General features: G+C 51.0%; 1 protein-coding gene across 3 annotated transcripts in view; it reads left to right on the top strand.

Moving 5' to 3' along the window:
• LOC105695691 (zinc finger protein chinmo) overlaps nucleotides 1-16482 on the top strand; it is a 45639-nt gene that overhangs the window by 11252 nt on the left and 17905 nt on the right. For 2 of the 3 annotated variants that reach the window (XM_012417492.2, XM_012417507.1), the window contains 5 exons: nucleotides 2849-3076; nucleotides 13319-13539; nucleotides 13783-14063; nucleotides 14580-14827; nucleotides 14959-15243. In XM_012417492.2, the coding sequence (XP_012272915.1) occupies nucleotides 2849-3076; nucleotides 13319-13539; nucleotides 13783-14063; nucleotides 14580-14827; nucleotides 14959-15243 (1263 nt within the window). The remainder of the gene's footprint in view (nucleotides 1-2848; nucleotides 3077-13318; nucleotides 13540-13782; nucleotides 14064-14579; nucleotides 14828-14958; nucleotides 15244-16482) is intronic. The other variant, XM_012417499.2, reaches the window with a different exon arrangement.

Genomic DNA, 16482 nt, shown 5'->3' with positions numbered 1-16482 from the left:
GTGGGAGGAACTTCTATTCCGATTTTCGGCTTAGAGAAAAAAAAAAAAAAAAAGAAAAAGAGAAGAAAATTAATCCTGGATCCCGTCCACGAATCTGGAATTCCTAACCTCTTCCCGGGAACCCGCCCACCGGTACTGCTCGCACGTGGAAACTGGAGGAAAATAGGGGAAAGAAAAAAAAATAAAAAATAAAAAAAAATAAAAAACCAAGACATTCGCGAATCGGCATCACCTAGAATCGTCGAGGCGACGCACCCGCCGAATCCGAAAATGTCACCAGCCTTGCCGCCCACGCATTGCGTATGCCGCGGCGGCGTCGGCGTCGACGCACATGCGCACTATGCATAGCCCGCGTGCGCGCTCCCGTGCGTGTCCCAAGGCGCAGTGGTGTTCGTGAGATGAAGGCGCGCGTGCGGCCCCGCAGCGACCTTGAGCCCCCCTTCCCCGCGGCCCCTCCTCCTCCGACCTTCCGCGGCTCGCGGCCTCCCCCCGCCGCCCTCCTCCACCCTCTCTCTCCCCCCGCGCAGCCGCCTGCACGCAACGCGGCGGGGGCAACGAGTGCACGCCGCGGATCTCCCGGCGACGTGTAATTAATGGAAGATCCGGGGGGGGGGGGAAAGGGAAATTGAATTCGATCTTTGTCGTTCGTTTCCTCTCTCTTCTCCGTCCGCGGTCGTTACCACCGCGGGTGAGGTGTAATGGCAAAAATGCGGAGAAATATGGAGGAAGAAAAGAAGAAAAGAAATTTGAGGAATTTTCAGGAAGTTCCTTCCTCCCACGTGGTGGCGTCGCTGTCGCTCGACGGGTCCTAAAGGGGTGGTCGCCATTCTACGGGGAGACTCGATCGCGAATTGCAGGTTAGGGAGGAGAAGGGGGGGGCGATGGCGGCCGGCCCTGGCACGTGTTAGATTAGCGAGCGCGGGGGACGGGCAGCGTTAGAGGAGAGGGGGGGGGCACCGGAGGTCGACCGCGGAGGGGAGAGGGGGACGAGCAAACTCGAGTTCGGCAATCCTGGCCCGCGGCGAGTCTCCCTTCCCTCCGCCCCTCCCCCCCCCCCCCGCGAGATGTCGACTCACCTCCTACTTGCTAACGCTAATTCCCCTCCCCTCCCCTCCGGAGGACCGAACGACCGCATTTGCATCGCCGCCCGATGACCCATATACCCGCGGGTACGCGCTCGCCGTACCTCCGCGTCCTCCGCCGGACGCGGGCCGACTCGGCCCGGTAACAGGGCGACGGGGTGCGGGGTTGCCGCGTCGTCGGCCCAATCGATGCGGGCGGTCGGCCGACCGAGCGCCCTCATTGGCCGGCCGCGCGGCGACCGAGCGCCCCCATTGGTCCGCCCGACTCGCCGCGCCGCGCATGCGCCGAGCCTCGGAAAAACTCTAACCGAGGCGCGGCGACCCACGTGGCTCCGCTACCCGCGCGCCGGCGAGTCCCGCGCGAGCCGCACCGACAGCACGACGCGGCCGGTTTTTTTGCGGTCGGATCCTCGCGGTCCCTGGTTCAGGTGACACGGAAGAGGACCGAAGAGAGGAGTACTCCTAGATTGTCGGTTGGTACACCTCGGTTTACCGATACGTGGATAAGGATCTAATCCGGCGCGGGATACTGCGGTAGTATTGTGCGTTGATTCTTGATATCTTCTTTTTTGTTTTTTTCTCTTCTTCTTATTTTTCGGGTCTAACGATCGTTTCGGGGACTTCGCGTTTTAGAACGCCGTTCCGCGCTTTATTTCTAGCTCGCACGAGATGGGTGATGGATTTGCGGTGGGATGGGATCGGTTTGGTGGGTTTTTGGCGCCGGGGGGATTTATGGGGCCGGAGAGGCACGAGAGATGATCCGGGGACTTCGGGGAGATCTAGGGGGGGCGGTCGATTATGCTGATCGAGGTGTGGGGAATGTCGAGCTTGGTACCGGGGACCTCGTGATCGGCTCTCCTATCCCTTCGTTGACGGTTTTAGGAGTTATTTTTATACATTTCGACGGCTATGGTTTTTGTATATGAAAGTGACAGAAACAAGACTCGACGCGACACGAACGTCTACATCGCGGAAACATTCCAATAGGCCTGCTAATTTTGTTTGGGTATGATACTGGATTCCAGGTTCACACGGACATCTCGTATGGTAGACAACAATGCGGTTACAGGGCGTTTTTAAAATTGTTACAGCGTTTCGGTGATTATCACCGATTACTGGCTACCACGGGATTTCGGGTATTACAGTCCACGATTTCCTTCGTTTACCCTGATTTTTCCGTGATTCGGATCCTCGTTTTCGTTTTTTTCTTTTTTTTTCCCCCTCTCTTTCGAAACGACGCGATGGAGAATTTTTTTTTATCCGCAAGTCGGCCGTTTGCTTCGCCGCCGATGAAAAGGCGAATAATTTGGGGTATTGATGAGACGTGATTTAAAAGTAAATGAAGGAAGGTGGAGGGTCTGGCATTGCACCGTGGGGGGTAGGAGGTCGAGGGAGGGGATAATTGCAGCGATAATCCTCAGAGCCGATGAAAAAGCACTTGATTTCCAGCATTTTATGAAATGGCTCGACGGCGGACGAAATGAGGTCAAATTGTCTACGAGGGGAGGTTTTAAGGTGGGCGAAAGTGTCACGTATACGTACGAAGTGTCGAAATTATTCCGGTGAATTAAATTTTGGGGAATTGTTATATACATGTTTTGACACTTTGATATTTTATTATATTTAATACTCTCAATTATTGGGGGGCCCTTCTTATCAGTGAATTCCTTAATATTGCGAGGTGTCAAATTTTTTATAATGTCACCTGGAGGTCGGGGAGAATTTCGTTTTTTTTTTTTTAAACCGAGGTCTGTTAATCTGCGCAGCTGGAGAAGCGGCCGGGCACGGGTGCGATCGAGAAGGCCGTTCCGGAGCGCAGGGTGGCAGTGACAGGGGTGGCGAGGTTCACGGGGGTGGGCCCAGGGGTGGCGTCATGGACTCTCATCAGCAGCAGTTCTGCCTCAAGTGGAACAGCTTTGGCAGCAACCTGGCGACCGCCTTCTCGAACCTCTTCAAGAGCGAGAGTCTCACCGATGTCACCCTTTTCTGCGAGGGTAAGTCGGCTCCTCCGATTTTCCGAGTTTAAGGAGAGACGCGAATGCGGCATCCGAAGCAATCACACGTTCGTGAAAAATTTGGGTACGAAGAAGGTCCTGACCCCGTTGAATTTTTTTTTCACAACAGATTTTAAAAATATGGACTAATTAAAGGAGAGACTAGTCTCACGAGTTTCAGGAACTTCCTTGTACCCTCCATGTTTATATTATATTAATGGGGAGATGCTCCACCTTAATCGTCTCCTTGGTTATCCAATTGCGACGACCTGGCGGTTCACATATACATATAAGCTAATTTATTAAATGCACCGAGAGGCTTAATCAATGAATCAGCCGGCGATTGCGCAATCGCGGAAAATTTACCCAGAGCCGGCGACCTTGAACTCGTCTCGGATGGGGGAGAAGAGATGCACGATCACCTGTATGCAACGTAGGTGTCGCGGTAGTAATCAGGGGGGGTGGGTGGGTGGCGGCACCTGTGCAACAAGTAGGGGGTGGTGCATAAACGCGCATTGGCTCGATACGCGTGCACTCCGCCTCTCGCCTGACTGCGCTTATGTTCCTCCGATCCGGGGAGCGGAAGGGTAATTTTTTTTCTCTTTTTTTTTTCTGTTCCTTACATTTTTTTTCTTTTTTTTTTCCCCGAGTAAAAAGTGCATTTTTCACCGCGTAACGTGGCTGGGTCGCGGCCCGTACTCATGGCCGGCGCAGTGCACGCGAAATCCACTCGGAGGTGGTCCGCCTCGAGTGCATCCTACTCCACTAGCCGGCGAGTAGGTGTCGCGGATTGTGCACCGCCGGAATGCACCGGCCGCCCATTGGCCGGCGGTTGGCGAATCGCGAGGGGGTTGCACCGCTGCACTCGCGGCGCGCCCAGTGCCCGCCGAGCCGCCGGCCGGTGCACATCGGGGTGCCCTCCTCCGCGAGGAGGGCACCTCCGACCCTGACACCCCCTATGCGTAGAAATTAAACGAGCTCGTCCACTCGGGATTTTATTCTCTGCGTTAAACATTTTCCATCTCCCTCAATTTACGGGATTATTTTAATGACTATTATTTCGTTGTTAAGCTCCATGCACCGGATTTTGCTTTTATTCCCGCGAAACGCATCCACGTGGAACGCATGCTACGGGCTAATTGAGGGAAGTAAGTCCAGTCCTTGATGTTCCCATGAGTCGCGGATTGACTTTCGACTTGGTCTTCGATTGCGCAATTGTTTTCCGCTCCTCGTGGGACGTGGCGGGTGCAAGTAGGCGTTGGGAGTGCACCGGCGGAATGCACTCGCCGATTGGACGGGCTCCACCTCTCGGCGAGTCACGTGGCTCGGCTCCACTCGCGCAAGGTCGGCCGGTGGTATTCGCGATTCCGCCGAGGCTGCACACACGGATGCAGTTGCAAGTGTAGCCGGCCCGCAGCCACGGATCGGCGTCAGTGTCCCGCGGACCGCGGCCCGGTGCACTCCGGGGAGTGCACCGCTGCGGCGAACGGTGTGGACCATTGTGCGAAATTTTGCAACTTTTTTTCTTTTCTTTTTTTTTTTTTTACCCCCTTGCAACTGTTCGCGACAATTTGATCTTTCTTTAATTTCTTGCTGCGCAAAAGTGCGTGGCGCCGGTGCGAAGACAATTTGCGATACTCCGAGTGCATCTATGTAAGTGCATCGCCGGTATAGAGCGCGAAATTCAGATGTATATTTTTTTTTTTTTCCTCAATTTCCGGTCCTTGTCTCTTTGCGAGGCGGAAAGCGAGAGAAACGTGCCACCCATCGCTGTGACGAGGACTTAAGACTTCTCGGTGCGAGTGCGGCGTCAATAGACCCGTTAGCGATTTATCAGCCGCGGTGATAACAGTACTACGCTGGCGCGTGGAATTAGATACTCGTAGCCTTATCGGGCTCGATTAAATAAACCGAGAATGTGCAACCTCGTGGCGAGGTTTTTCCACGAGATATCGCGACCTCTCGAATTCCCACTTTCGAGGTGGATCTCATCCCCGGTAGATTTTCTCTCGTTAAGTGAAATTCTCTGTCACTTAAGTCCCCACGTTAAGGCGTCATGAAAGTGGTCGTATGTGCACTAACCAAAAAGTCAAATATTTATTAAGACATTCCTCCAAACTGGGCGCATTGAATAATTTCGTAATTTTTAACACGCCGGAGTCCTAACGGAGGTCTTGCAGAATTTCTGTTATTGAAAAGGATATGTCCGTCCTGGAGAAGAATGAAAAAAAAAAAAAAAATAGCGTTTGTTCGGCAAATGATATTTCACGAGTTTCACCACCTTTATTAGGACCACCGTAATCACGTGTTAATCATTCACCAGGCTTTTCGAGGTCTCTAACGACGAGGACTCGTAAGTAGGCCCTGGTTATACAGTTAGATCTAACAGTCGTCCACGTACAATTCTAGCACCGTATTCCCTGTACACAGGCCGGCGCCATAAATAGAAACTCGAAAGAGAAGGAAAAAGAAAAAAAGAAAAAGAGACTCAGGTCGCCGACGTGGACGACGTCCCCGGAATATCCCCATCGCCTAATCGAAAATTGCACCCGCCGATTTTCGCGACCTGACACATTTTACTCACTCCGTACATGTTATCATAAACATATATATGTATTTTTTTTAATCAATGACATTATACAATTATTAATTTTTTTGGGGATATTAGGAGTGAATGTAGACTCTGCGCACTGGATGTGTATGAATTTCGTTGTTATGGTTTTAACTGGGGGTAACTAGATAAAGAGGTTGACGAACTAGGGGAAGACTCGACCTTCCTCGCAGCTTCCTCGATCCGGACTCCTGGTTTTCCTTTTATCCCCTTTTTTTTTTGCCCCTTTCACCCCTTTTTCGTCTCCTTTACGAGCCGCGCTTCCGGGTCTAACGATGCGCTTTGGATGAGTTACGGCGTTGGGTGTTTTATGGACTCCTCGGGAAAAAGGACGGCCTTTTTCGTCTATTTTCGGGGACCCTCTCGGAGGGGTCCTCTCCTCCGGGTTTTTCGCACCCTGGAGGCCGTCGACGACCGGAGCCGGCTAACACTTTCAACTGAATTTATTCGAAGTGTGAAATGCCATTTTTCATTTTTAATGAGAAGACCATAATACCGTCTTGAAATTTCTATTTCAGCTGGACAGCGGAAATCCATTTTTCACGTTGCAATTGATTGGACTTTATTATAATCTATTTTGCGGCTTCTAATTTATATAGATTTTCGGAAATGTTTTTATCCAGCTCCTGTCGCGACTTTGTAGGCTTGTCTCCTTGTTTTATGTCTAAGACATTATCCGCCTTCCTTCTTTCCTCCTCGACCTAGTTTTGCCTTTTTTCTTTTTATTTCAATTCCTCCCACCGAATAGCGAATCTTGGACTGTCTGGCTTCATTTCGATTCCGCGACCCTCGTCTATTTTCTTCTCCCTCGCTATATTTATGTACAGATATATATATATTTTTTTTCCTTCCCGGAAGTTGTAAAAAATGCGCTGCAGGAGTTACGGACTTTGGCAGACATCGCGGCTATTTTCACGCCGTGATTCGTTGTTCGGCTATTTTTCTTCCCTTTTCTTTTTGTATTTTTCCTCCGCTCCTTTTCCCTCCCTCACTTATTTCCTTCTTTTTTTTTTTTATCGGGACCCATGGGTGCGAAAATATCGTCGCCGTTGATATGTACGTGATAAATGCGTATTAACTCGCTTTCCAATTTTCGATATCACGTCGGGGTCAAAATCGGCTTATCAAGAGAGGAGAAAAACGATCCGCAGGCTCCCGAGAATGTTAGACATCGCGGAAAGGAGGAGCACCTCCTTATCAGCTAGAACTGCGTGTCTTCCCTTATGCTTTTTTTGTCTTCTCTTTGTACATTATCGCGGGGCATCAAAACGGTCTTATTTCGGTTCGTCTAAATTCCCGCGATAAAGCTGGCCGAATCGCTTAAGGCCCGTTCACATGGAATGGCGTCTCGCGACACGTGGGACCGAATTGTGCACTCATGATAACGACAATCGATTCTCGGTAGTCGACGATAATATCGACGAGTTCGCTATGTAGATATACGTAGTGTATACTTCGATTTCTGTTGCCAGAAACGCATTTCCGTGCATCGCCCGTTCCGGGACGTACCGTTAACACTCTATTTCGACTCCGTTATCTCAGTGGGTCGGATTGGGTCGGGGATCCTCGGCTAAACTGGGTCACAGTCGTTTCCCTCCCTCGCGATTGATGTTGCAACGCGATGCGTGCGTATGCACTCCTTTCCTCGGGTCTTTTTTTACGCGCCGCATGGGTTTCGACACATCACGCGTTACGGAACCTTAAGCTTGCGCGTTCTTACTCATCCTCGTGGTGTTTATTAATTTTTATAAATTTTCTCCCGCCTTCTTTGGAACTCCTCTAGAAGCGGGAGATAGTCTCTGGTCGTTAACAGTTATCCTGAATTTTTTACTCTTCATGTAAGATATTCCGCAATTTTTTTCTGCGTTTGTAGTGACTTTTGCAAAAAGTAGGAAATCGCGTCGGGGGGAGAAATGCCGCGTCAGGGCTTCGTACCGCATTCTGATTTCCGTTATCAATTTATTAAAAATTCCATCCCGCGATTTTTGTAATTCTTCCAAAACTAAGATATTTGCATTCTCCATTCATATAAAATACTCCTAAATTTTTTCTGCGTTCATAGTGATTTTTGCAAAAAGTAAGAAATTCCGTCGGGAGGAGAAATGCCGCGTCAGGGCTTCGTACCGCATTCTGATTTCCCTGATCAATTTATTAAAAATTCCATCCCGCGATTTTTGTAATTCTTCCAAAACTAAGAAATTTGCATTCTCCATTCATATAAAATATTCCTAAATTTTTTCTGCGTTCATAGTGATTTTTGCAAAAAGTAAGAAATTGCGTCGGGAGGAGAAATGGCGCGTCAGGGCTTCATACCGCGTTCCTAATTCCGTGATCAATTTATTAAAAATTCCATCCCGCGATTTTTGTAATTCTTCCAAAACTAAGAAATTGCATTCTCCATTCATATAAAATATTCCTAAATTTTTTCTGCGCTCATAGCGATCTTCGCCAGAGGTAGGAAATTGCGTCGGGAGTAGAAATGGCGCGTCGCGGCGGCCGAAGCGCGTGGCCGGGCGTACACGTGTAAACGGCGCCGAGTGCGGCCCGAGAGAGTGCAAGGCACCTCCCGATAATATCGCGAAGGCCTTGGCTGGTCGGCGGGTGGGGGGTGGGAGGCGCGAAGGAGGTGGACTCGTGCGCGGAGTGAACGCACTTGGAACGCAAACACGCGGACGGCTGGCAAAGTACACTTCCTGGAGTCAAGGCTGACCTCTGATGCAACAGGATACCGGCCATTGACACCCTCTGCACCGCTCCCCTCGCGCGGCTTCGCACGCGCCTATTCCGGGCGTCGGCGCCATTTTCCTTTTTTCTTCTTCTTCTTCTTCCTCTTTTTTTTTTCTTTGTTTCACTCCGCCCGACTTTATCTCCTTTGTCTTCCATATCGGGCCAGGAGGGAGACGCTTGCCCGAGGTGCAGGCCGGGCGGCGCCACCGTCGCGTTGTTCCGAACGCCTCCACCTGGTAACCCTAACCTATTTCCCCCAGGTGGGACGAATTGTTTTTGAGGTGATACGAAAGGGTCAATTTATATATATGACGCGTGAATATCGATAAGAAAATTTTTATGAATATTTTGACGGTGAGATATATGTATGTTTTGTATATATAGAATCACCCTTTCGTATCGCCTTAATATTTCTGGTCGGGGGGAAACGTTCGGTAGGAAGTCGTTGTCCCGGGTAATGAGTAATCGTCCTCGGGTATATTTGTACCCGGGTATTATTTTCAATTTCATGCCTCGACGCTCCTTGAGGAGAGAGGTTTTCTCGGCACTACGATTTAGTGTGCTGTTTGCATTATTTCACGGCGCGCGAGGCGAACAGGTGAATCGGGCCAAGTTCGCCGTCCAAGGGGGCCTTGCGAAATCGATCGAGACCGATCGGGATCGGGCACGGATACGCGATCGCGACGCTTATCAGTCGGAATTAGAGACGCGCGTCTCGGCCGCGAAAGCCAAACACGCGGAGAGAATACCCGGCCGTGATACCCTTCGCGTCTCTGATAACGCGACGCGTCGTTTGGTCGACACGTGCGCGCGGTATAGAAAAAAAAAAAAGAAAAAAAAAAAATCGATCAATCGAAGAAATTCGACGGATCGATCCATGAGCTTCAGAAAGCGCATCCGCAACGTACACGGATAACGCGTAAAATCGACATATCTATAAAGCGTATATTTAACGTAGAGAAAAAAAAAAAATTTATACTTTGTAATGTATACGTAAGAAATACGTACATTACCCGACATACCTAACGCAGCTCCTCCTCTATTTCCGCAAAAGCGGCCGCGGTCATTCCGCCGCGGAAGCCCCCTCCCTCCGCGGTTTCGGCCAAGGAGTATCTCGCGCATGCGCCGGAGATGTGCGTCATTTCGAAGTCGCGCGATCCCTCCCTCCTCTCCCCCCTGTTTCCCAGGGAGCGGGGGTCCCTCTCCGTCACTTCGTGTCGTTGCCTCCCGGGGTATGGTTTTCCTCTGCAGGTCCGGCGAGCACGTGCAGAGTCTTAACCTTGGTACCGGGCGGCCATTGGCTGGCTCCCCGGATCCAGGGGAAGGCGCGGCCGGCCCAACGGAAATCTCGGGTCCCCTGCTCTGCAGCGACCTTCGCGTTGGCCGTTGACCGGGGCCTCTTCCCTCCCCCTGGGACGGAGTTGCCAACCTTGCTATCATTCTGGGATTTGTCCTAGTATTTCGGGCCGTGCATCCTTCGGACAACCATACCACGCGAATTCTCCCGCTTCTTTCGGGATAAAACCTGAAAATCCGATTTTTCTTTCCCTTCTCTCTCTCTCTCATTTTTTTTCTTTTTTTTTTTTTGACGTTTATTCCACGTTCTAATCTCCTGGCAAGTCGGCCCAGGCGGAATAGCTCGTCGGGTTTCGCGGAGGGAAGCCGATACTATCGTAAAAATAGGACACGGTGGGCTTTTAGCAATCGTTCCCCGTTCCTGTTTATCTTCGGGCACACACGCTGCACGTGGCGCCGGCCCGTACGCACCACGCGAGCTCTTTACGCAGGGCGGGGCCTACGATTTGACGGGATTCGCAATGCCACTTTTCCATCCCACGCGGAATTACGACTCGCAGTCTTATCCGGGAATTTTAATTCCCGCGAGAAACGTTACGGGCTGTCGACCTTTTTGCTCAGAAATGCATATTGCCAATGAAAAAAAAAAATAAAGTTGCAAGATTTTTTACAGCGACGATAAATTCTGTAGCGTCCATCCGAGGAGGCACGGCTATATTATTTGACCGATTCAACGGATTCATTTGTTAATCGTAATGTGGGGAAAAAATTGGGATATTCAACGTCGATTCCACGTTTATTAAATTATCGTTTTAGAAGCGAAACGCGAAGGTGGGGGGAATAATATTTAGGGTTTTTTCGGGTGTCCCTTTTTAACTTGGATGCTTGAGGTTTCAGTTTTCTTGTATCTTTTTCCCGGTTTATCACGGGGATCGCTCGGATTTCGGAAGGCGGAGCTATTCCGTGAATTACGAGTCTGCTTGTCGGTGGATTTACGTGCACAGGAAGTTTGCACGCGCCGCCGCGGTGGGGATTGCGCAATGGGCGGGGAAAAAAGGCGGAATGGATAGAAGGAGAGAGAGAGAGATATTCGACCGAGGGCCGAGCCTCGGGCCTTTCGAAGCTTCCCACAGTTTGGCCTTGAGATATGAATAGATGTCCACGAGAAGTGCACTGCGCTCTCGGTTGCGCAATCCTCGGCAGTTTATTTTTGCGGAGCCTCCGCACCGTGGGATTTTTATCCGATTTATACAATTTATTAGGTTTATTTTTTTATCTATCCTATGCATCGGATTTATCCAATTTACCCTATTTATCCAATTTATCAAATTTATCAAACGCGATTGTACTCAGCTCGGTTGTTGGATGACGGTTCGTGCAACTTTCGGCCACCAGAGGCGTTGCGGTAGGGTAAGGCGGTGGTTCCTAACCTCTTAATAAGGTCCCACGAAAGGGTCATTTCTATGAGCATCGAGACACGCGATGAGATTCCTGATTTTTTTTTTTTTTTTTCCCAGAGAAATCGTCAATCTTCAAAATCCTTTTCTTCGCTATGCGCAGGATCTCTATTTTCTCATATTCATATTTCGGGGGGGCTTGGTATCTTTTTTCGAGACCTTGCGGAGGCGGGTCTTCGGCCTGCGGAACTCTCGCGTTTCCGCACGCTCGCCGCAAATCCGAGCCGCCACCCGCGCGCACGCGCGAATGTGCACGATTACCCTCGCGCCCGGGAGGCGGTCGTTGACCCCGAAGAGCACGGGCCAACCGTGACCTCGAGAGTGCGCGCATGCGCGGTAGAATATTCGCGTGCATAGATACGAGAGATCTCACTTGTCATTTATTTTTAATCCCGATCACCCTCGACGAGCACTTCCTGTATGAATTGATTTAGATGACACTTTGACATAACGTCTTAGTTTCGCTTTCATGCATAATAATGTAAAATATTAATTTATGATCGATCGAACGCATCGCAGGTAAACATTCGACATTTTTCGAGGGTTCTCTTTGACTTAACGCTACGTTCCTTTAATTCCATTCAAGGAAATCAATTTCATTGAATGAGAGACAAAAAAAAAAATTCCCTTTTCTCAGGGTGGGACGCGGTAACGCGATACGTCGGGTGACACCGTGTGACGTCGCTCGTGTATTATGCATTAGGTACCCGATTCACGTGCGTGGTCACGCATTATGGAATCAGCGGACGACAGAGAGAACCCCGTAGGCGCCGCAATCGTGAGAAAGGGTTAAAGCCGATTGTGAGAATGAGGAAATGAAAATGAAGGAAAGGGGGGCGGAGGGAAAGATAAAGGACGAGATCACCAGGTGGCAGGAAACGTTCCCCTATTTTTTATTTCCCCCTATATCTCTCTATTTCTCCGAAAAAGTCTCCTTGGCAATTCCCTACAATTACCCCTCTCGCAATAATTATCCGGATGAGACTAGGAAAGGTGAGAAAAATACCGGGACTCTGCTCACTCCCGAAAGGAAGACCTAACCTAAAATTCAAAGCTATGCATCCGGAGAGACCACGTGTATCTGTGTTATCACGTAAAGAACAGATTGATTAGGCGTGAAAAAATAATTATTCGTTATATCGCGTATATAATGTATACTTCGTAACACCTTAAGGGGGGGTTCGCGGGGGGTCTTCGTTTCGAGCGATGCCGAAGAGAGGTTATCCGATCGAGTCGGGCACATCGGGGGTAAACCCTCCTTTGGAAGCGACTGCGGATTTCTCACGGCTCGTCGGACCCTCTTTCGTCCCTTTAAGCGAATATTTTTATCCACACGTGGACGCGGAAATTTAGCCGCAGGAACGGGGCAGGTCTTTCTCTCGAGGCGGAAACTCTTCTCTCGTGGGCGGTGATATTTTCCGTCCTTTTTCGACGTTCCTTTGCGACGCGCGTGGAAAAAAAGAAATAGAGAGAAAGAAAAAGAAAAGGAAAGAAAAGGGGGGTTCACCGGTCGCCGCTTCCTCCTCGGACGTCGAATTCCTTCGGTCGGGCCCGGCTGCCGTTCTTCGGGCCCCGGGGGACCGAAAAGATGGCGGCGGACAACGGCCCCTTTGTTCGCCCCCTCGACCCCCCGCGGCCATCCCGGGACTTTCCTTCCTGGTGAAAGAAAAAATGGGAATCGTCCCGAGGACGATAAAAAAGCAACTTAGTAGCGTGTTTCGGTTAATTAATTATTTTCCTTCAATTGGGAGAGTAGTCCTTTAAAGAGGGAAAAGTGAAATTCCGTAGACGTTGTGTCGTCTCGTTAGGGTGGCGGTCCCGACTGGTGCACCCCCTGGTGCACCCTCGGCCAGGAAGGGGGACAGAAATGGCGTAAACGACGGGGCGAATGCGCGTGCACGAGGCACGCCACTCGAGGCGACGATTGGCCCTCTCGTCCTGGCTAATTGTGGGCTCCTAGGCGTCCGGAGGACCCCGAGGAACCCTCCGGGAACCCTCCGGGAACCCTGGAGAGGGTCCCTCCGGAGGACCCGGCCCACCTCTCACGTGCAATCCCGCCCTTTGCGAAAAGTGCAAATGCCTTTCCGTGTAGTAATGGCAGGAATAAATATAAATATAAATATAAATATATATATTTTTTTTTCCGTGCAGGAGTCACGTTCAAGGCGCACCGGCTGATCCTGGCGGCGTGCAGCAAGCACTTCCAGGAGCTCTTCGAGGGCATGCCGCCCTCCCCCGCGGGCCTCATCGTCATCCTGGACGGAACGAGTGCTCACGACATGGCGGCCCTCCTCGAGTTCATGTACCGGGGCGAGGTGCACGTCTCCCAGGAGTCCCTCAGCTCCTTCCTCAAGGCCGCCGAGTGCCTCCAGGTACGCTGAAAAAAAAGAAAAAAAAAATACGTTACTACGTTACTAACGTGAGAGTACGTAACAACGCCCTTCGGGTCGTCTCTTTTTTTTTTTCCTCTTCCTCCCTTCGTACGAGCTCCAATCCGTCAACCGGTGACGTCTTCCCGATTTCACCCCCGATTGACGTTCCCATCTTCTCATTATTCCTCTCCCCTTAAAGGAATGTCCCTTTAGGTGGATGACACTTTTTTTTTTCTCCCTCAGTCTGACGTTTTCCTTCCTCAGGTGAAGGGTCTGTCGATCGAGCACGAGAAGCTGGCGGTGGCGCAGAGGCACGCCGCGGAAAATAGTAACGCGACGCCTGGGGAGGCCGCCCCCGCCGCCGCCCCCGGCCAGGGGGCAGGGGACGCCGAGGGACCCGCCGGGCCCCAGGGGTCCAACAAGAGGACCCCCACCCCGGCTCCCTCCCCCGCGACCGCCTATTCCGTGCCCAACCCCTACTCCACCCCACACTACTACGAGAGCCCTCAGAAGAGACACATGAGGTGAGTGCGTCGCTTCCTATCCTTCCTCTTACCCACCCTCTGAAATGGTACACTCACGTAACGAGGGAGGAAAATAATTTCCGAGTGGAAACACAGGAATAGAAAAAGAAAAAAATTGTGGCCCAAAAAGGTCCAGCTTGTGACGCTTCTCCCCGAAGTGGGTGTACCGAGTCGTTGGATATCTTGCTACGTGAACCTGGAGGCTGTGAGGGAGGTCGCGACTTTTATGAAAGTTGATATTTTTTGTAGACATTTTTTTAAGGATTTATATGGGTGTCGGAACCTTCCTTATGGCCACTGTGTTCGTGGTGAGGGGTTTGGAATGATTCGGTTCACTCGGTAAGGAGGGAAGTGTCGCGAGACCTCTTTCACCCCAGGTTTACGGGAAGATACTCGGTGGAGTTTCGAGCCAAATACATTTTTGAGCGAGAGACTCGTTGAGTGGTCATCTTAGTGGTGACATTGGGGTGAGATCGATTCTGACCCTATTTGGATTCCGTCGGTCCGGACGACCAGATCGCCCAGCGACGTGGACGCCCTGGGACGAGCCAGCGTCCTGAGGGACGGAACCGCCTTCCGGCCGGCGTCCGCGCCGCATCCGCTGCTCCTGGAGAACCATCTTTATCAGCCGTTCCCTCACCCCTCGGAGACGCCCGCGCACCCACACACGGCCCCGCACACCCCCACGGAACTGGAACGAGAGTTGGAACGCGAACGCTCGGAGGAACGAGGAAACGGGGAGCGCAAGGAGAGCGTGGCCGAAGGTAAGAGACTCTCCTTAACCCTTTCGGTGCGGAATTAATTCGGTCCACCTTGTTTGGAGGAATGTTTTGCGATTATTTAAATGCTTTGATAAGGCTTTGGTGATATAATCTATGTTTATCATTTTCGGCAGATCTGCGGATCAAACAGGAACCCATGGCGATCTCCGACCGGGAGAGGGCCGAGAAGCTGGTGGAGCGGCTCTCCGGAGAAGTGTACAGCGGGGACAGGAGGAGATTCGAAGCCGGGTCCTATGGGTCGCCGGGGGAGCACTACCCCCATGGGGTGCAGATGGGGACCGGGATGGTGCCCCTGCCACCGACCCCACAACCCACCTCCGACCTCAACCCTACCCCGACCACCCCCGCCATGTGGAACTCCAAGGTGAACAAGGCTGGCACCGTCACCACGCCGGACGGTGAGTGTCCTCGACTTCTTTTCTTCTCTCATCCTTTACATATCATTATTCGATCCAGGAGATGATTTAAATCCCTTGGAATCACGTGTAAAATCATCGACTTCCATCTACCGGTTTTCATTTTTAAGGAAATGGGGATTATCAGATATTGGCGAAGTGTCTTCTCGAAGGAAATGATAGGATGAGAATTTCGCGCGGAGGTTCGAGAAATCATCGCGTCACATGATTGCCTTTAATCGGCTGGATTTCGTTGAAATCGTATTTTCGAGGTTATCGCTCGATCGCGGTGCAGTCGCGCCGATATGGAGGAGGACTCTCGGTCGGTCCTTGTCTAGCGCACGCGCTGGTGCATCCGTCCGTCTTTCTCTCTCTCATTGCCTTCGGGTCGCAAACACTGTCGGAGATAACTCGCGGCGGGCTATCTTGCAACTCGGGGCCGGTTATTATTCGCGAGGCGAATCGCGTAGCGAGGTACGCGAGTGATTCAAAAGTTCATTGAACCCCCGAACTCGCCGGCGCGATATGCAGCGATCGATAGGTCGATCGATCGCCGGTATCGCCGAGCGCACCGTCAGGCGCGATAACGCGATTATACCGTGCAATCTCGAATTTCTTTATATCCTGCATACTAATCGATTAATCGATATTAATATACGCGCACGTGTTTTCTTAGGGCCTCCATGATCACGTGGTGGAGGAACAAATTATTCGGTGCAACTAGCTTGGAAAAAAGTTTTATCAATATTTTCACCTTTCGAGATATATGGAATGACTGTTTTGTGACACCTTGAGATGTAGTCAGATCGTATATTTTTTTTTTTGGGACCTTGGGAGAGAAAAAAAGAATAATCGGAGCGACATGTCCCTCGTAAGAGCTCGCTCGATCTCGAGAGATGCAGGTCGGTTGCACCACGGGATGCTGCACGTGGACCCACGTGGGTGTTGCAACTCCTGGTCCCCTCCATCGCGAGCGAGAGCTCTCGAGCGTGCACCGCTTTCTAGGGGAACAGGGACTCGACAGTCCCTGGGGTCCCTAGGGTCGAGTTTCCCTCCAGATCCGATCGCATCCCGCCGCGTTATCGGCGACAGACCGAATTATGACGCGATAGTTCCGAAGAAACGTCGTCTCAATTTTATTCCCCTTTATTTCGGCCATATAACTGATATTTTAATTAACAAAATATTTCTCTGGGCCCTGTTTGGTACAATGACAATTTTCTTTTCTCAGTCAGTCGATCA

Source organism: Orussus abietinus, unplaced genomic scaffold (assembly GCF_000612105.2).
Source record: "Orussus abietinus isolate OABI.00-Male unplaced genomic scaffold, Oabi_2.0 scaffold73, whole genome shotgun sequence".
NCBI lineage: Eukaryota > Metazoa > Arthropoda > Insecta > Hymenoptera > Orussidae > Orussus > Orussus abietinus.
The sequence above is the reverse complement of the archived record's forward strand: the minus strand, read 5'-3'. Positions and strand labels throughout refer to the sequence as shown.